This window comes from Megalobrama amblycephala, unplaced genomic scaffold (assembly GCF_018812025.1).
Source record: "Megalobrama amblycephala isolate DHTTF-2021 unplaced genomic scaffold, ASM1881202v1 scaffold201, whole genome shotgun sequence".
In the NCBI taxonomy this organism is placed as follows: domain Eukaryota; kingdom Metazoa; phylum Chordata; class Actinopteri; order Cypriniformes; family Xenocyprididae; genus Megalobrama; species Megalobrama amblycephala.
In genome coordinates this window covers 750882-771552 of record NW_025953337.1, presented here as the reverse complement: position 1 = coordinate 771552, position 20671 = coordinate 750882, and the positions used below count along the sequence as shown (strand labels likewise).

General features: G+C 43.8%; 2 protein-coding genes across 5 annotated transcripts in view; one reads left to right on the top strand and one right to left on the bottom strand.

The window, feature by feature from the left end:
- The window catches only part of plcd3b (phospholipase C, delta 3b), a 95173-nt gene that overhangs the window by 64306 nt on the left and 10196 nt on the right, over positions 1-20671 (bottom strand). For all 4 annotated transcript variants that reach the window (XM_048179463.1, XM_048179465.1, XM_048179462.1 and 1 more), the window contains one exon: positions 17695-17923. In XM_048179463.1, the coding sequence (XP_048035420.1) occupies positions 17695-17923 (229 nt within the window). The remainder of the gene's footprint in view (positions 1-17694; positions 17924-20671) is intronic.
- LOC125260939 lies at positions 1661-6328 on the top strand. Its single transcript, XM_048179466.1, has 2 exons — positions 1661-2821; positions 6129-6328. The coding sequence occupies exons 1-2, from the start codon at positions 1688-1690 to the stop codon at positions 6129-6131; spliced, it is 1137 nt and encodes a 378-aa protein (XP_048035423.1). The 5' UTR covers positions 1661-1687; the 3' UTR covers positions 6132-6328.

Here is a 20671-nt window from a genome sequence, read left to right as displayed (position 1 = left end):
AGCGATAGTATTAAAGTTTATCTTCCTTAAATGCTGTTGGTCACCTGTCAAGTTTGGACTCTATGTAAAGCTCTTGGTCTGCCTTATTCACCAATGTATGTCACAGTTCTGTAAAATGCATTGTTCTAGTTTTTAATGGCACTATGAAGGAAAATGTACCCTGATCTAACATATCATAAATTATGCAAATTGAGCCACAAGACAAGACAAAGGAAAGTTTGCCCGCCAACTTTGCACCTATGTCACTGGCTATTCCACCCCAAGGAGGTGTGTCGGCTTGTCTGTTATAAAAGAGGAGCACCAGGATTTTCTTCTGTGTTCTCCCGACTGCCCCTGAATTATCCATCGGCCACTCACGCATGTCTCTCCCGGACATCATGGCGACCGCGCTTCCATCGCGCTCATCTTTCAGGACCACCATCTCCGGTGAAACTAACTTTCACATCCTCAGTTCAAATCCTCCCGCGGAAACGGGAGAATCCAGCCGCACTTCTCTGAAACTCAGCAAGCAAACTGATGCAAGTACCGTTTCTGAATCTTAGATAATGAAATTGATTTCTGTGTTGGCTCTCAAGGACTGTTAGTAAGTTTTGATACTTGTCTTCTCTCTTTTCCTGCTTTTACTTTCGCTCTTGTATATATGTGTGTATCCTCTGTGTGTATTTAGACGTATAACCTCTGTAGTAGTAGTTTTCATATATTAAACACCTTAGATCCATACTGGATTGTTCTGCTGCTCATTCAACAAAAACCAGGTCACTTTAACGTTCTTTCGATCCAGCACCATTGCTTTATGCTTTGATGCTATAATAGGAAGTTCATTCTCGTGGCCAGAGAATAACCTTCCTTTTTATAATAGTCTGTGAGAAGCTAACGGTTTGCTGGACAAACTAATATAGTTTCTCTAAATAATTATTAAACCAGAGCTAATCATATATGTAATTGATTATAATTTGTTGTAATTAATTCACAATATATGTTTAATTCCCCCTTGGGTCGATATATGCATCATAATTAATCATAAGGCTTTATGATTTATTATATTAATATATTTCACCCATAAATTGATTAAACCTGTACAAATTCATTACAGATTTATGGTGGAGAATGCGGGCAACGTTTTAAACTTGGTTTTTGTGTGTGAACTCAGAATAATTCTGTGTGATTTAATGTGTATGCGCACCTTATTGAGTGAGCTGACAACGCGTCCCTCACTTTGAAAAAAAATGTTAATAAGCTGCTATTTGTGTCTAAAAACACTGTAGTCAATTGTTGACTGTAAAATTAAACTGCAGTCCAATTAATATTTCAATCTTTTTGCAATACAGTTTGTGGCGACCAGGGCGGGCGAGAGCCGTGAGGGAACGGCGCGAGGCCGGTGGCGCGAGAGTTAACGAGCTACACCTGGGAGGCGCACCGGCCTTGAGTCTCTCACGGAGGAGCTCCGGGAGCATAAAAGGAGGAGCGACGACCGTGGAGGACGAGAGAGGACCAGGCCTGGACTTTATGTTATGTTTTATTATGTTTGTGTGGCCGGCAGACGTCCGCGAGGGTCTGCCGGCATTACTTTCGTTTTGTTCTTTGTTTATTTTGGTATTAAACTTTTGTTCAATGTTCGCCGGTTCCCGCCTCCTTCTTCCCATATCTACTAACCTTGTTACACTGGTGCCGAAACCCGGGAGGGAAGATGGATGCCGCCGCCAGGCCCGAGTCCTCCGCCGCGCCATTTGCGGAACTTATTACATCCCTCGCGGTCATGCAACATGATCAACACCAGGCCCTGCTGGACTTACGTCAAGATCAGGAGCGGCGGTTCCAGGCCGTCCTCCAAGCCCAGCAGGAAGACCGCGAGAGGTTCCGGAGCTGGATGGACCGGGAGGTTCGGCCGGAAGCCACGGATCAACATGCTGTGCCCGTCCATATTCCACTCAATAAGATGGGGCCTGAGGACGACCCGGAGGCATTCCTTGATCTCTTTGAGACCTCGGCCGAAATATCTGGATGGCCGCGGGACCAGTGGCCGATGCGCCTGGTCCCCTTGCTCTCCGGGGAGTCCCAGGTCGCGGCACAGCAGCTTCCGGTGCGGAGCCTCCTGGACTACAACGACCTCAAGAGGGCCATCATCCAGCGGGTCGGCCGGAGTCCTGAACAACATCGCCAGCGGTTCCGTTCCCTGGAGCTGGGCGAGTCCGGCCGGCCCTTCGTGATGGCCCAACAGCTCCGGGACTCCTGCCGCAAATGGTTGCTGGCCGACGGAAGTGACGTGGAGGAGATCATCGACCGAGTGGTACTGGAGCAGTTTATCACTCGGCTTCCGAGGAGAACGGCCGAGTGGGTCCAGTGCCACCGCCCCACGTCGCTGGAGTCGGCTATCCAACTCGCGGAGGATCACATGGTGGCGTGCCCCGGGGTCGGCGAACCCCTGCCATCAGTCTCTCTCTCTCCCTCTTTTCCATCTCCTTCTCTCTCTCGCCCTGTCCCTTTACCTAGGTCTCGTCCACCCGGCCCTCCTCGAGTCCCGCCCCGGGGGCGGGGCGGGAATGGTCACATTCCCCATTCAACTCCCAGAGTCCCGCCCAGGGGGGCGGGACTGGCACCAGCCGGGTTGGACACGGCTCCTGTGTCTCCGCTCTCTCCACGCCAGCCGTCTGATCCACTCTCTGCCACTGGAGCGGCGGGGAGGTCTGGGCCGGCCTGCTGGCGTTGCGGGGACCCGGGCCATTTTGTGGACAGGTGTCCTGTGATGGAGGTGGGAACAATGGTCCGGGTCCCGGATGTCCCGCAGGCTGCCCCCGGTCAAGCTGGATGGTACCAAATACCTGTGAGTATCGAGGGGGGTACCTATCAGGCATTGGTGGATTCAGGATGTAACCAGACCTCGATCCATCAAAATCTGATACAATCCGGGGCATTGGATAATAGCCGCGTGGTTAAGGTGCGGTGTGTGCACGGGGATGTGGTAGAGTATCCTATTGTGCCAGTCATTATTCAATTCAGGGGTCAAAAGCATAGTGTTGAGGTGGCAGTTAATTCGCACCTCCAGCATCCGCTAATTTTGGGAACGAATTGGCCAGCGTTTACAGAATTATTGGGGGCTTTATGTACGGATGCTTCTTGGGGAAAAAATGCACCGGAGGGGAACGCGAGTGTGCAGGCGGGAGAGACTGAACCGGGACCACTGAGTACTGCCTCAGGGGAACAGAGCGAAATCGAGAGACTTATTTTCTCGGAGCGCGATGATTTTCCCCTGGAGCAGTCTCAGGATGAGACGCTGAAACGCGCGTTTGAACAGGTCAGTACCATCGACGGTCAGCCTCTCCATCCTGGACAACCGCTTACCTATCCATATTTTGCAATCATAAAAAATAGGTTGTATCGAGTGACCCAAGACGCTCAGACAAAAGAGGATACAACCCAGTTATTAGTTCCTAGGAGCCGCAGGGAAATGCTTTTTCAAGCGGCTCATTCTAATCCAATGGCTGGTCATTTAGGACAGGGAACGACACTAAATCGCCTCATGACCCGATTTTTTTGGCCGGGCATTCACGAGAATGTGCGCAGGTGGTGCGCGGCTTGTCGTGAATGTCAGTTGGTAAACCCACCGGCCACCCCAAAAGCGCCTTTGCGCCCCCTCCCATTAATGCAGGTCCCCTTCGAAAGAATTGGCATGGACCTCATCGGGCCATTAGAGCGATCAGCAAGAGGACATCGTTTTGCATTGGTCATTGTGGATTATGCAACACGATATCCAGAAGCAGTGGCTCTCCGCAACATTTCCGCTAAGAGTGTTGCTGACGCACTGTTTTCTTTGATCTCCCGAGTGGGGATTCCTAAGGAAATCCTCACTGATCAGGGCACGGCGTTTATGTCACGGACGTTACGCGAACTTTACGAATTATTGGGCATTAAATCGATTCGGACCAGCGTCTTTCACCCACAAACGGACGGGCTGGTCGAACGTTTTAATCGCACGCTTAAAACAATGATTCGTAAATTCGTTCAAGAAGACGCCAAAAATTGGGACAAATGGTTGGAACCCCTGTTGTTCGCTGTGCGAGAGGTCCCGCAAGCCTCCACGGGGTTTTCCCCCTTCGAGCTTCTCTATGGTCGTCAGCCCAGAGGGGTGTTAGACGTCATAAGAGGGGCTTGGGAGGAAGGACCTTCTCAATCTAAAAACGAAATTCAGTATGTGCTGGACCTGAGAACAAAACTCCACACTTTGGGGCGGCTGTCTATGGAGAATTTGTTACAGGCCCAGGACAAACAGAGCCGGCTGTATAACAGGGGGACCAATTTACGTAAATTTGCACCGGGAGATAAAGTGCTTGTATTACTCCCAACGTCAAGTTCAAAATTACTTGCAAAGTGGCAAGGACCGTTTGAGGTCACACGGCAAGTTGGTGAGCTCGATTATGAGGTAATACGCTCAGATAGGAGAGGAGCACGTCAAATTTATCACCTCAATCTCCTGAAAAAATGGAATGAGGGAGAATCAGTGATGCTGGCGACGGTGATTAGCGGGGAGGATGATCTTGGGCCAGAGGCGAATATAAAAAAACAATCTTTTGCACTGGCCCCAGGGGGAGATCACCTCTCGCCCTCCCAGCTCATTGATTTAACCAAATTACAGGCAGAGTTTGCTGACGTGTTTTCTCCCCTACCTGGCCGTACAAACCTCATTCAGCACCATATCGAGACAGAGCCGGGCGTGGTGGTTCGCAGCCGGCCGTATCGCTTGCCTGAACACAAGAAAAAAGTAGTTCAGGAAGAATTAGGTGCGATGCTTGAAATGGGGGTAATAGAAGAATCCAACAGTAACTGGGCAAGCCCGATAGTTTTGGTTCCTAAGACGGACGGCTCGGTTCGGTTCTGTGTGGATTATCGCAAGGTGAATGCTGTGTCGAAATTCGATGCATATCCAATGCCACGGGTTGACGAATTGCTTGACCGGCTTGGTACGGCTCGTTTTTATTCGACACTGGACTTAACAAAGGGTTATTGGCAGATCCCCTTGTCTCCATTATCCCGAGAAAAAACAGCTTTCACGACGCCGTTTGGATTACACCAATTTGTTACACTTCCGTTCGGGCTGTTCGGGGCACCGGCTACCTTTCAGCGACTGATGGACAGGGTGTTACGGCCCCATGCTGCATATGCGGCTGCCTATCTTGATGATATCATCATATTTAGTAATGACTGGCAGCGGCATATGCAGCATTTGAGGGCGGTCTTAAAGTCGCTGAGGGGAGCCGGGCTCACGGCCAACCCGAAGAAGTGTGCAATTGGGCGCGTGGAAGTAAAGTATCTGGGCTTTCACTTGGGGCATGGACAGGTGCGTCCCCAAATTGATAAGACGGCAGCAGTTGCGACCTGTCCGCGCCCTAAGACCAAAAAGGAGGTGAGACAGTTCTTGGGGCTGGCGGGATATTATAGAAGGTTTGTGCCTAATTATTCGGACCTCACCAGCCCCTTGACTGATCTTACTAAAAAGGAGGCACCAGATACGGTCCAGTGGACGGAGCTGTGTCAGCAGGCCTTTACCCAAGTGAAGGCTGCTCTGTGTGGCGGGCCGTTGCTTCACTCTCCTGATTTCTCTCTCCCTTTTTTGTTGCAGACGGACGCGTCGGACAGGGGGCTGGGTGCTGTCCTGTCCCAGGAGATAGAGGGTGAGGAACGGCCGGTGCTGTACATTAGTCGTAAGCTCTCTAAGAGAGAGACTAAGTACAGCACCGTGGAGAAGGAGTGTTTGGCCATCAGGTGGGCTGTCCTCACCCTCCGCTATTATCTTCTGGGACGGGAATTCACCCTCTGTTCGGACCACGCTCCTCTGCAGTGGCTCCACCGCATGAAGGATACCAACGCGCGGATCACCCGTTGGTATCTAGCTTTACAGCCTTTTAAATTCAAGGTGGTCCACAGGCCGGGTGTTCAGATGGCTGTGGCCGATTTCCTCTCCAGAAATGGGGGGGGGCTGCAGGCCGGACGGCTCCCCGGCCTGAGTCGGGCGGTGGGGGTATGTGGCAGGGGGGGCGTGGTTCAGTGGAGTCTGCAGCGGGAGAGAGAGGGAGGAGACACGCGGTGTCTGAGTGGATTAGACGCAAATAGTAAACACCTGTCTCTTGTTTCAGTAATTGGCGTGGAGAGAGTATTTAATGCCAGGAGAAACAGGAGCCTGCGAGAGAGAGAAGGACTACTGGCTGTTTTCCCCCACTCCTGGATGTCTGTCTGCTGCTGGAGTGAAGTGACGTTATGTTGATGGTTTTGTGCCTGTTTGCACTGTTTTGTTATTATTATTTTGCTGATTAATAAACAGCCAGTAGTCACCCGCCGACCCTGTCCTCTTCCCTCCTTATTTACGAACTTTGTTACACAGTTTAATATTAATTTCCGCTTAAATAAAACAAATTGAATCGTGATTCAGCGAATTAAAAGAGAGTTTGGGACGAGATTCTCCCTCAACTTTCAGAAGGGCTCATAATTTGTACCGCTATTAAAGTGCATATTGCAGGTTTAACATTTTTTTCGAGATGAATATATAACCTTGTACAAAAATACCATATAAAAAGGTACTGCAGGGTTTAAAAATGTTTTGCGAGACATAAGGGCATTAATTTAGTAGATAAAGTGACGGTCTCTGTAAAAACCGCTTTTTTTTCAGCGTCGCGTCATTTTACGTCACTACAGGGAGATGTTCGCAGAGCTCTGTGTTGATTCAGTGCAGAATATATTGGTATTTAGCAACAGCGGCCGTGAATCAGTGTGTTTTCGGTAGTTTTTGTATTCTATTTATCATCGTAATGGTAAATTATTGTGTTTGTGGAGGTTGCACAAACTTCAGCCTGTCAGGACATCGAGTACAGAGGTTTACTAACAAGAAAAACTAAGCTGCTATCTTCTGTGCCGGGGTTTGTTTTGTGCAGGTGAAGAGACGGGACTTCACTTCTGCATCTGCGTCGAAAAACGCGTTCATTTTAGACTGGAGGATTATCATCCTGGCGATATGATGGAGTTCAACATTGTAATACTTCTGTAAATGATTATATTAAATGAATAAACTTACACACGCTATCCTTCTTCACCGTTTTTACTTAAATCAATTTCAACACTGATGAATACAAATTATGTACACATGCATACAGTCTCACACTCACACAAAACAGTTTTGAATGATGTGCTGGTAATGTAAATACTCCAATTTCATGCATGCCATGTATGTAAACTTATATATACATTCAAGTTCACACAACTACATAATCACGGCGTCATACATCCTCACACAATCAGTGAATGGGCATGGAATAAACTCATAACACAGAATTAATGAATAAAGGATAACATGAAACACATACAGTAACACTATATGTTTGGCCGCCGGTGGGAGACATGATCACGGATCCGTCAGAGATGCAGCTCGATGAAGACTTACGGTGCACATTTTAAGTTTTGTGTTTGATTATTACATTTGCTAACTACCAAATCAGTCGTGATGAGAAACGGCTATATCACGTAACGTTAGTGTGGACGGATATTAACGCGTGTGACATACGCTTGATCAAAGTTTATTCGTTTCTGTTATTAGTAATCAGTTAGGCCTACTCCTAGATGACCAATAGCTTTGCTATTGCCTGATTCATGATAATAATCTGTACAATATTGTGATCTGAGCACATGTCGTTACCTAACGTTATATCTATAAGCTAACACCGGTCTCTGTCCTGTTCTCCACTGGTTCTCCTCACACAACAGCTCAATTTGTCTCTTTTGACCGTTATTCTGTCTAATTCTGGCCTGTCCCTGCTCTCTTGACCACATAGCAGGCTAATTGTATGGCTGTGATTAGTTATACGAGTATAAATAAGCATTTACAATTTCCTCAGCATCCGAACTGTCATTGCGAGCCATTGTTTTCCTATAGTTTATATTGATCGCGTTCCCTTCAGTGACGTCACGTCCGATTAGGCATTTTTCAGATGCGGAAGTAAAATTTTCTCACAAAAAATGACCCCAGAAGCCTATGTAGCGTATTTATGCGTGTTTTTTCAAGAAAATCTATTTCATATATTATTTTTCTACACATTGAATCACTAAAGCTCTAACCTGCAATATGCCCTTTAAATTTGAATTACTGTGTCGTCCAGTAATTCAAAATAGCGCTCGCTCCCTGGGTGATGTCATTGGCGTAGCTAACCAACTGTACGTGACCCCCACTCTTGCAAATCTAATCGGGAAAACAGTTTATCTGATTTATCCGATTTGACTTGTAAAATTGGAGCCAGTCAAAAACCCTGATCCAGCGTGACTCGTAACAGCAGCGAATTATCCTGCAAAAACGTACATATTTGTGTGCATAAGTTGTACAAAAGGGGTTTACTGATCCCCGAAATTGTGTACCCGTGATAAAAGGGGCACATTAGTGTCCAGTGAACTGGCACCAAAGGATCTGCCGAGATTCTAAAAGTTTGTATCCGTGATAAGTGCAGTTAAATCAGCCGTAAACGCTAATTTAATATATAACGAATTAAAGTAGGTGGATGCAGTACCTCTGACTAGACACCAGAGGGCAATCTATTCAGAGGTGTGGCACCCCTCCTTACTGTATTGTTGTGTGGACTCATTAACGCCATCGTGTGGACGTTCTGGGTAGCTCTTTCCACACTTTGAACTGAATTGTCTCCAAATTTCCCCGTGACTACTTCAATGTTGCTGTTATAACTGTTTGTTGATGGTTACGATTTTCAATCGTTTTTGGAATGTGGTTTACTGATTTAAATTTGATTTAAATACGTTTAGATTAATTTAAATTAAGTTTCCCTTCCAACAAGAGAACTCACTTTCTGAAAGTGCTCCCCCTGGTGGACACTCCCAGATAAGTCAATTCCCATCCCTCTGTGGTCTTCCTTTTCTTTTTCGTTTTCCTGTTTTACAGGGGTACTTTATTTTATTTTATTCTACTTGATTTTCTTTCATTTATTCCCTTTTGTGTTTTTTTCTTTCCCTTTCTCTCTTGAGTATTTTTTTTTTTACTTGGGAAATTCCTTTCTTTTTATTACTTACTGTTTTATTTTATCCACTCTTAGGTCTGTGTCCTGTTTGTGATTTGCTGGTAACAGCATCCTCACACCCAAGCCTCCCTTATTTTATACACTTATTTTAAATTTAATTAAATAACATTTAATTGAAATTTTAAATTAAGTAGTGTCAATCAGTTGGCATTTAGCTCATCAAGAAGCAATTTCCTTTGGGGAATTCGCAAATGGGGAAGGCTTTCTCCTTTCTTTGTCCCATGCTGTTCTTCTATGCACTTATTTAAATTTAATTGAACAGAGTTTAATTCAAATTTGAATCAAGTGCCTCTGAGTTGTCTTCTTTTTCTCCTTTTTCCCATTCTGTTATTCTATGCACTTATTTAAATTTAATTGAACAGGGTTTAATTCAAATTTGAATCAAGTGAATTGTTTTGTTTTTCCTTTCTCCTTTTTATTTTTACTTTACCCCTTTTGTTTATTTCTGTTCTGGTTTGGCTAGTTCATTCTGACTGTCATTTTAGACTCCTTTTCTTTTGTCCTACACACTTGATTATTTAAATTTAGTTTAAACAAGATTTAAATTGAGATTTAAATTTACAATTAAGCTGTGTTTGCGTGACCATTTGTGTACTTGCAGATAGGACCGCTCCAGCGCTCGGTGGTGAGTTGTCGGTTGCTCCAGTGAGTTCCAGTGAGTGGAGACACCTGGCCTGGTGGAGCCTGTACTGGCTGTATGTGAGTCGTGGACATTTCTGACCTTGTATCACCGGCAACACGCAGGGGCGTCAGCAGGTTGGGTGTGTCGGGTTCAGGGAGGCAACGAATCCAGGTTGACAACACAGGCAATTTTGTGTAATTTCCCTGTTCAGGCTTCTGTACAACAGAACCACCCATTTGGAGTAACCGCTCGTCGAGTGGACAGACTCTGGGTTCAGGGAAAACTCAATTTTGACCAGTCAACTTGGCCGTTGGCGAAAACATCTAGGAAAGGCTGCTCTGCCATTGAGTTCTTATCTGAGCACTCACAATTCACCCCAGGCCCAGATTAATGACATACAGTCCCTTCACTTAGTGAAAGCCACAGGATATTTGATATTCTCCCATCAAATGTGTTGGCCAAACTCTTTTAATCTTAAGCCATACCATCCCTGTAGGTTTTATGACGTGACGGCGCTCTCGTCTGGCCCCATCATAAACCCTTGCTGTGGTAACAAGTTGAAGTTTCACTTCTCCCCTCTAGCCCTTCTTGTTTGCATTTTATTTCTATTCTGTCTTATTCCTTTTTATTTGTTTACTTTTTTTGCATCCATCCTGTTCTGTTCTGTTTGCTGTTCTGCCGTATTTGTTTCTTTCAGTTCACGTAAAGGCAGAGCCTGTGAGAGCCATCACGGAAGCTGAATAATAGATAGATGGCCGAGCAGCCAGAGTCATTAGAGGACTCGTAGAGCCACCGCCTGTCAAAATCTTTATTTAAATCCGGCACTCACCCACACAAATTGACCCACGTGGTCATTCTTGGTTTGACAATTAAGTGTCTAGCCTACATTCCACTAACTGTCTGCACCAGTTAACCGGAATCAAACCCAAGAATATATAATCATGCATTATCATAATTCATTAGCCCTGCGCGTGCTTGCATTGGTTCTGTTTGTGCTGTCTTTCTCTCGCCAACAGCAAGCCAACGTGTTCAGACCATCCAGCCCTGGCACCCACTGGGATCGACTCGAGACCTGGTTGGGTGCCCTGACCAGCACATTCCTGCCCAACGCCGCTGTGGATCCCCAGCACCTGAGCAACAAGCAGCTGGACGACAACCTGAATCGACTGATGGCCCACGATCCGACGCAGAGCTACAGCTACAAAGAATGGGCGAAAATCATCCGAGTCCTCGCCCACAACCTCATTGCCCAGGCCGAGGATGCCCGGAGGAATCAGGCCCAGGCTCAACATCGCCTCGATCAGTGATTCATCGAGACCCAGGACCAGTGTAAGACAGCGGATGAATCCAAACCTGAGCTACAGGAGGAGCTACAAAGACTTCAAAAAGCCCTTGCAGAGCTCCACCTGGAGGTGAAGCGTAGAGAACTGTTGAAAAAGGAATCCAGAAAAGAACTAACTGGAGAACTCCATCACGGTGAAGCTCTCCTAGCCAAAGCAGAGACTGAGCTGAAAGACAGACACGCTGAAGCCAGGGCCTGTGAAAATCATCTTAAACAGGCCCGGAAAGAAATCATTGCTCTGAAACCACAAAGAGACTATTTAAAAGATGGACTTGACACTGGTTACAGAGAACTGAAAAGTGGCATGGGAGGGGAAACACACGTCACAGAGTTTCCCCTAACCAGTCAAGAATCCCTAGTTTCAAAGGGGGTTAAAAGTCCACTGCCCAAAACATCCAGCGTCCAACATCCTTTGCCAGCAGCTGTCAAATCCAACTGCCAGCAACTGCGACAGGCTTTTACCCAAAAGCTTTCTGACCCTGCATAAGATCAAGGGCTCCCTGCTGCCATGGACCTCAAATGGGGCAGACTGAAAAAGCCACGAGCTTGCTACAATCGACTTCAAAGGGCCTACTTCAGAGCACGTAACCAGCCAGTAATGGAGGAAGATTTCATCTTCAAAACTCTGTTTCTCCGAGAGCTGCACCCTGCGGTGAGTGATCATCTGGCAGCCTTGGCCTGCCCACGCAGTATGTCTCCTCAGCAGCTGCGAGACTTGGACCACGAAGCTTACGCCAAGCAGAGGACTGCTCCTGAAAAGACTGTAGAAAATCAAACCAGTTATCCGGTCTCTGATCACTGCCCAGAAACCTGCCCTTACCTTTTTGAAAGACTGGGAAGGATGGATATTGAACCACGACTTCCATGACTTTGAACTCCGGTTAACAGTCATCATCTCAATACCAGCTGCAATGGTCCCAGAAGGAAGCTCAGACAACACAAGGTTCACAGAATCCTTCAAGATCATCTCCATCACTTCCATCAGGCCGGTACCCACAGAAAAGGTGCGCAGAACGGAGTTGATGGAGAACCAACATCTTTATGTATACACAGTCGCTAACCAGCCTGCCTGTGAAACTCAGGAAAGCGCTGCACCTCTGACAGCCTGACACCACAACAGAGGAGTCATTCCCAGGGTTTGAATCTAAAGGCCAACAAATTCAGAAAGATGCAGATGCCATAAAGTATGATGCAGACTGTCAAAAACTCTGACAGGTCCTGATCAAATTCAAAGCGACATTTGCCAAAGACTTGTTAGACTGTGGTCTCACTAAACTTCATACAGTGCACAGTACAACACATCTGAATGCTCCTCCCACCTTCGTCAGGCAGTACAAAAGTCACATCGCCTCACATGAACCCGTGCAGGAAATTATTTGTTTCATGGAAGAAAAAGGTGTTATCTGCCCATGCAACAGCGCCTATTCAGCCACCATCTGGCCGGTTGTCAAACCAGACGGCAAGTGGCGACCCACCATCGACTTCAGGAAGTCGAACCAGCAAGTGCCACTGTCACAACATGCCAGAAATCACAAGTCTGCACGGGGCAAAGATCCAGCTGCCTGCCAAAACTGCTATGACAACACACCAGCTTTGACACTTGAGCAACCAACCTGTCACAGGTACTTCAAAGAGAATGCGTGCCAAGGAATGCCCACGGCCTACGTTGATGGACGTTCCTACAACCAGGAGGCATCCTAAAGGCAGGTGCAGGGGTGCGAGGGTTAAACAACCAACCCTGCCCACCACAGAACTTCAGGTGGGGTCCTGACATTTGAAACAACACTGCAGGAAATTTGCTCAGGAAAATATGATCTTTTAGCTTCCAACTGCAGCTGCAGAAGGAAGATCACCGTAAGCATGCGCTCGGTGCTGTGGGCGGCTCGGGGGCGAAGCGATGACCAGGGTCCTTGAGAGTGGCGTGGAGGACAGAGCTGCTTGAGAGCAGCGAACTGATCCAGCTGCTGACGAACCGGCGCGCTGATCAGGGCTGCACGAGAGCAGTGAACTGAGTGGTGAGCAGAAAGTGAAAGTAAAAGCTGTTCGTGAGCAGTGCGCTGCTTGAGAGCGGCAAGCAGAGGAGAGGCGAGCTGATCTTGCTGCTGCAGGCGAATTCCAGCTGCTTGCAGGTAGAAGGCGGCTTCAAGTCTCGGGATCAACAAAGAGATGTGATCCATGTTGCTGAAGGAGAATGAATCAGTCTGCCAAGATGAGACGGCCGCTTATATAGCCTGAGACCCCGCCTATTTTGGCCTAAAATCGGCGAATTTCACAGCCAAATCAGAAGCAAAATTTTATGGCACCTACAGTAAATGTTGTATTGTCTTATATATGTCTTATTTTACCGGCTGTGGAATCCAACTATTCATCCATCTGAGGTAACGTAGTTAGCCTACTTTATTGAGTATTTCCATTTTATGCAACTTTACATATTTATTAATAGCAAATTAATAATTAATACATTTAAGATCATCATGTTTGCAGTGAACAATATAGATCAGACCTAATGGAATAATAACAGTATTCCTCCACTATCTGAATTAAAATATATAAATTGTATGTTTTAATGGATCACGCTACAAACATAATGATCTTATAATACATGATGCATTGCTGTGTCCATTATCGCATAATTCCCACTTTTTTAAGCAAAAACTTTAACATACAACACTGCAAAAACAAGCTGTTATTTTCTGTTATATATTTATTGTCCAACATTCACGAATTTTCTGATGCATGTCCTTAATTTAATTTCATATGTTGGAATTAATTCAGTGTTTATAATGCTAATACTAGAATTTCAAAGAATTTTAACCCAAACTGACTGGTTTTCTAGAGCAAAGGTTTTGTGAAAAAAGTGGAAGACTTAAACACAAAGTCTGTAAAATAAACTGTTAAAAGGATTTTATGATCACTAGTGATATTTTATTTTATATTGTGTTGTATATTGTATTTTATTTTGTGTTGTCATCGTTCAGATTGGATTTTAGCTTAAGTGTACGTTTTTTTAAAATAAAAAAGCAGCTGATATTGCCATAGAAACTAGTGCACTGCCGAGTCGCTTTCACCCCAAAATGGCAGAAACGCAGGGCTGCTACTGGGCGCCAGTGTTGCAATGGAACATTCTATTAAGTTTCGCTTCTTGTTAGTGTATATTCTTTGCTCAAATAGCAAAGAAAGCTGACCCCAGGCCTGTGTTAAGGTGAGGCATGTTATTCACAATTATGTGTTGTGGCTGGGTTGTTATAGGTCTTCGTGACTCTCGATGTGTTAAACCTAATTTAACGGAGGAATTTTGGTATTCTTCTGTAGCCTGACGAGTAACTTTAACCATTGTTCTTGTGAACTCAAAGACAGCCTGATGCTTTGTTTATAGACTATTTGTTGGTGGCTGTTTGTTGTTTCACCTATCAATTCATGTCGATAATGTATAATAGAATAAATCCTGTATGGTGATTTATCCTATATAGTGTGTATATTATGTATCTTTGTAACCCATTGTAAACCCCCCCCCCCCATTATAACAAAAAAAATCAAGTGGGCTCCCCCAAAGTCCACGTTATAGTTCAAACACTGGCTTTATATAGTCACAAATGATCACATCACAAGTGCTTCCTCCAGACCGCGATTCTGTATTCTTCAAAAAGCTTACGGTGAATGTCCTAAACCTTCCCTATTAAACTTATGGGGAAAAAAAACGGAACTGGCGGCACGTTCGTTCCGTAAGTTGAATAGGGAAAGTGTAGGACATTCAGCATAAGCTTTTTGAAGATTACGGAATCGCGGTCTGGAGGAAGCGCTTGTGATGCGATCATTTGTGTCTATAAGCATATACTTTTTCATTTTTTTGAGAAAATGACTGATTGCTTCGCTAGCTAAGACCCATATTCCTCGTCTGGGATCGTTTAAAGCTGCACTGAAACTGTAATTTTGACCTTCAACCGTTTGGGGCCAATTGAAGTCCACATAAGGACATGGACATCTTGGATGACATGGGGGTGAGTAAATTATCAGGAATTTTTTATTAGAAAGTAGAATTTAATGAATGAAAAATGCCGCAAGTAAGTTCTATTACCTGTTCGAGGTCAGTCAATAGCCATGTGTGATGTTCAAGTTTGTAAATAAAGACTAAATGACAGCATCTGATATATTTGTTTAGCGATTTATTTAATTCATCTCCCTCTCGCTGGTGTAACTTTCTATTGTGTGATGTAGTCCAGTGAAGGTGTGTTTAGGGCGGGTTTTACAGGAGAGCTGCGAGGCTACTGGCCCGACAGTGGAAACACGGCATGATTTCGGCCTCTGTGCTCGCGCTGGCCAGTGGAAAAGCGGCTAATGGGTGAAGATGGCAGAAGAAGACTGTGCATTCGCGAGATGGACATATGTCGAGTTTGTCAGATAATCACTTTACCTCTACCATACTTTTAACAGACTTGGATCGTTTGTGATTCTGTCTGTCATCCTTTCTTGCATTGTCTTGATCCTTCACTTTGACAATTATAAGCTATATTGTTAGTAGCCTGGATAGCCCACAGTCATTATGCTACATCATATCGCTTTCTACTGGATGTAAAATGCTCTGCAGTACATTTTGTCATTTTAGAATGTTAAAGGTGCCATCGAACGTTTTTTTACAAGATGTAATATAAGTCTAAGGTGTCCCCTGAATGTGTCTGTGAAGTTTCAGCTCAAAATATCCCATAGATTTTTTTTAATTAATTTTTTTAAATGCCTATTTTGGGGCATAATTAGAAATGCGCCAATTCAGGCTGCGGCCCCTTTAATTGCTCGCGCTCTCCACCCCCTCCCGAGCTCTCGACTCTATCATTGCATAAACAAAGTTCACACAGCTAATATAACCCTCAAAATGGATCTTTACAAAGTGTTCGTCATGCATGCTGCATGTATACATCGGATTATGTGAGTATTGAATTTATTTGGATGTTTACATTTGATTCTGAATGAGTTTGATGGTGCTCCGTGGCTAACGGCTAATGCTACACTGTTGGAGAGATTTATAAAGAATGAAGTTGTGTTTATGAATTATACAGACTGCAAGTGTTTAACAATGAAAATAACGACGGCTCTTGTCTCCATGAATACAGTAAGAAACAATGGTAACTTTAACCACATTTAACAGTAGATTAGCAACATTCTAACAAACATTTAAAAAAAGCCAGTTTACAAATATCACTAAAAATATCATGTTATCATGGATCATGTCAGTTATTATTGCTCCATCTGCCATTTTTCGCTATTGTTCTTGCTTGCTTACCTAGTCTGATGATTCAGCTGTGCACAGATCCAGACGTTAATACTGGCTGCCCTTGTGTAATGCCTTGAACATGGGCTGGCATATGCAAATATTGGGGGCGTGCATATTAATGATCCCGACTGTTACATAACAGTCGGTGTTATGTTGAGATTCGCCTGTTCTTCAGAGGTCTTTTAAACAAATGAGATTTATATAAGAAGGAGGAAACAATGGAGTTTGAGACTCACTATATGTCATTTCCATGTACTGAACTCTTGTTATTTAACTATGCCACGGTAAATTCAATTTTTAATTCTAGGGCACCTTTAAGTTCTACTTCTGTAGTTATTTTGGTGAAAGTAACTCAAAAGTAATAATAATGTGACGCATTACAATTATGAGACAGTAATATTGTAAGGTAAAGAATTACTTTTAAATAACAGTAACAAGTAATCTATAATGTATTACAGTTTGGAAGTAACTTGCACAACACTGGTGACTATTCACTCATAACATTTGTTTGCATTTAAAAAAAACAAGAGGCAGAAGAGTGAAATGGACAATAATGCAGGAACAGGGGCACATTTTTAAAGATCTAACTTCATTTAACAAGTTGTAAAAAGTGGCACTCATGTGTGAGATGTTGAAAAAGCAGTGCAATGGTCTGTCTAGCACATATAGAAGTCTACTTTGGTTTTTACACCAGTTGGCAAACAAACTCAAAACTACCGTGGCACTTTGTTGTCTCATGACGTGTTTTAAATATTGTGTCAAGCTATAAGAATCTTTTAAAAATGCATCTGGAGTCCATGTGTTCTTTTTAATTCTATTGTGCCTAAGCACAATGACACTTATTTGAAAGCCCCTTCATCGCTGCTAATGTTCATTACACGCTTTTTCAAAGTTCTTGTCATGAGGCATTTTTCATTTAAATGTTGCATACACTGAATGATTGACAACCAGGTACACAAATGCATAACCCATGAACAGACCCTCCCAGCCTCGTTTTCATTCATTTCATACCCAACTTTGGTGCCCATTTCGTACCCCACAAATTACAATTAAATAAATTATTTGCATTTCAATTCATTTTAATTCTACCTGCTTACATTTTTAATTGCAATTCTGCATCAAACTGAAGAAATTAAAAACAATTATCAATTCATCTCTGAATGCCACACAACCCTGAGTGACTATTCTCTAATAAATTTGCAGTCTTGTTCCCCAGTGAAGGAAAGAAATGCTAAACACACCAACAACTCTAGTTCATTAGCCTGATGAAAAAGGGAAGAGTAACTTAATTAGTAATTAATGAATAACGGTAAGGTCTTTTCACTTGTCATTTGTTTATGATCTGGACTAATGAGCTGGGACTGTAGAGTACAACTAAATCTTATTAGCTGCTGAAGGATATTTGTCAAGTTTCTCTTTCTGGGTCATGTTGTTGACTCTGCCCTGGAGGGTTCGAATGCCACTGACCCAGTGCTGGGCTTCCTCTTTTGTGTCACACTGGAGATCCAAGCTCTTCCTCCCTCCTTTGAACAAAATGGTGAGACACTGATCTTCTGGGAGTGAGGTGGCCAGGTTTCTCAACGTCTCAGACTTACAGCCCTCCCACACGCACTCCACTTCCATCACAGAGACTGAAAAAAGGAGGTATTTTTTAATTTTACCAAACTGGTGTAGTTTAATCACACATTTAAAATAATATTGTTAATATTGACAGAGGCAATAAGTAAACAAACAATGATTAAGCAAACACACAGACAACTTTGCTTTTCCTGTGTATAGAGTCAACTGGTAAGTAGACCAAATGAGCCAAAACAGCCTCTAAAATTAGAAAATGTCTATGCCAGTGTGCAGAAGGTAGACAGCAGTGGCTTAAAACATAGAGTATGGACTTTTTGCTCCAAAAATGTCTCCATGTCTCCTGTCAACTGTTTCAATGACTTTTAATAGAAAATAACCTGCTGAGAGACTAAACCTAAATGTTAGCTATGCTAACAGTCATTTTTATACTAATTTATAAAGAGCACACCTTACACGGCCTGTGTTAATATAGTGAGAGAGAAAGAGAGAGAGAGTAGGAGAGATGGTGTGAAAATAGCTTGTCTCCTGTTCTTTCAGCTATTTTTGTCTTATTCTGTCACTAAGACAAGAAAACCTATATTTTAGGACAGATGCTAAGCTGATTTTCCCAGAGATTAGCTGCATATCTGTTGTGTCAAAGAACTGACCACAAAATGCAAGCTGCTGTCTTTTCTGTGCAGACAGAAAGTGCTTGGTAAATCATCTCTGTGTATCTTTGTATTGTGGTGCCAAAACAAAGAATTACAATTTGATTAAGAGCAATTTTCTAAGTAAATAGCACACAAGCTACAAACATTAAAATAAGAGCTGATATATATATATATATATATATATATATATATATATATATATATATATATAACCATTTTTTTTTGTTTTTTTTGACAAAGAGAGGCAGGCTCCTGTCTGCCTCTCTGCTCAGTGTTTTGCCTGCCTGCTGTCTGACCTACGCTCGAAGCTTCGTGGAGTTTATCCTAAATCCTTCTCTTTATTCCTATTCACATAATATAACTTTCTTATTTTTCACTAGATTACTTAACCTATTGCATAGTATTACTAAACGGAACGATTTATTACTAGTAATCTACCAGCGTAATCACCTAGTGTTAGCCATAGCCCACTAGCCTGCTAGCTACCGTCTATTTTTTTCCTCTAAACTAACCTTCCTTGTCGATCTAATGGCGGATTTATCCGATGTATGTTATTCTGATCTGTCCTCGCCAGACCGGGAAGCTGTGGAGACGTTGCTGCCCGGCATTCATCGATCCACCGTGAGGTACAGCGTCCCGCACATCACCCTTGCCCCAGGCACCGGCAAGCGACCGAGACATCTAGCGAGTCCCGTGTCCCGTGTGCGATGCAGCTTTTCGGACGGCGTACAAAAACACGGTCAGTCATGTCCGACGATTATCATGTGTATTAAATGCAACATGTACAGCTTAGCTCTTTCTGTCAGCAGTGAGACTTACACATGTGATAAATGCAGGGATATTGTCAGGCTGACAGAGAGAATCTCAGAATTAGAGACACGCATCCAAACTTTAATTGAGGATAGTGAGAATGAAAGGGCCTTAGATACTGCTTTGGATGCGACTAGCCTAGTAAACACTGCACATTCGGTTCCGGTTGTAGAAGCCACGCAGCAGGCTAACTGGGTGACTGTGAGGCGGCATAATGGCAAGAACAAACACCACTCTTCCGTTCCGATTAGAACATCAAACAGGTTCTCCCCACTCAGTGACGCACCCACTGAGAATCCTGTTGAAAGTGCCCTAGTTATTGGCGATTCTATTACACGGAACGTGAAAATAGAGACACCAGCCACCATAGTCACATGTTTGCCGGGAGCCAGAGCACCTGACATCAAAGCAAATTTAAAAGTGCTGGCTAATGCTAAACGTAAATATTCTAAAATCATTATCCACGTCGGCACAAATGATGTTCGACTTCGCCAGTCGGAGATCACTAAAATTAACATTAAAGAGGTGTGTGAACTCGCAAATTCAATGTCAGCAGAAGTAATTTGTTCTGGCCCTCTTCCTGTTCGTCGGAGTGATGAGATAGTTAGCAGGTTATCATCACTCAATGGCTGGCTGTCTAAGTGGTGTCCGCAGAATAATATAGGTTTCATAGACAATTGGAAAAGCTTTTGGGGCAGACCTGATCTGTTGAAAAGAGATGGTATTCATCCCTCCCGGGATGGTGCTGCTCTTCTGTCTAGAAATTTGGCAAATAGTCTTAGAGCTGAAACATGACAAACCAGGGCCCAGATCAGGACGCAGACAAACTGGCTAAACCGACCGTCTGCTAGCCGCCTCACGTCACAGAACTCAAATAATTCACAGCACATAGAAACTCTTTCACCTAGATATTATCACATAGAGACTGTGTCTGTACCTCGAACTAGTAAATACAAAAAACTTCCGAAACCTTTTAAGGGTAAAAATTTAATTGATGTTCAAAAAATGAAAATCACAGATAAATCAGATAAACAAATGATAAAGCTTGGGTTACTGAATATTAGATCTATTTCTTCAAAAGCACTTATTGTAAATGAAATTATCACAGAAAATAAACTAGACTTGCTGTGTTTGACAGAAACCTGGCTAAAACCAGACGATTACATTATTTTAAATGAGTCTAGTCCTCAAGGTTATGACTATCGACACAATCCTCGACAGAAAGGCAAAGGGGGAGGTGTTGCTGTAATTTATAGTAATATATTCAGAATCATTCAAAAGAATTTCAAATATAATTCCTTTGAAGTGATGGTGCTTTATGTAACATTATGTAAGTTGACA

Excerpts from the sequence above, each read along its gene's own strand:
- LOC125260939 (XM_048179466.1), top strand. The coding sequence starts at position 1,688 with ATGGATGCCGCCGCCAGGCCCGAGTCCTCCGCCGCGCCATTTGCGGAA.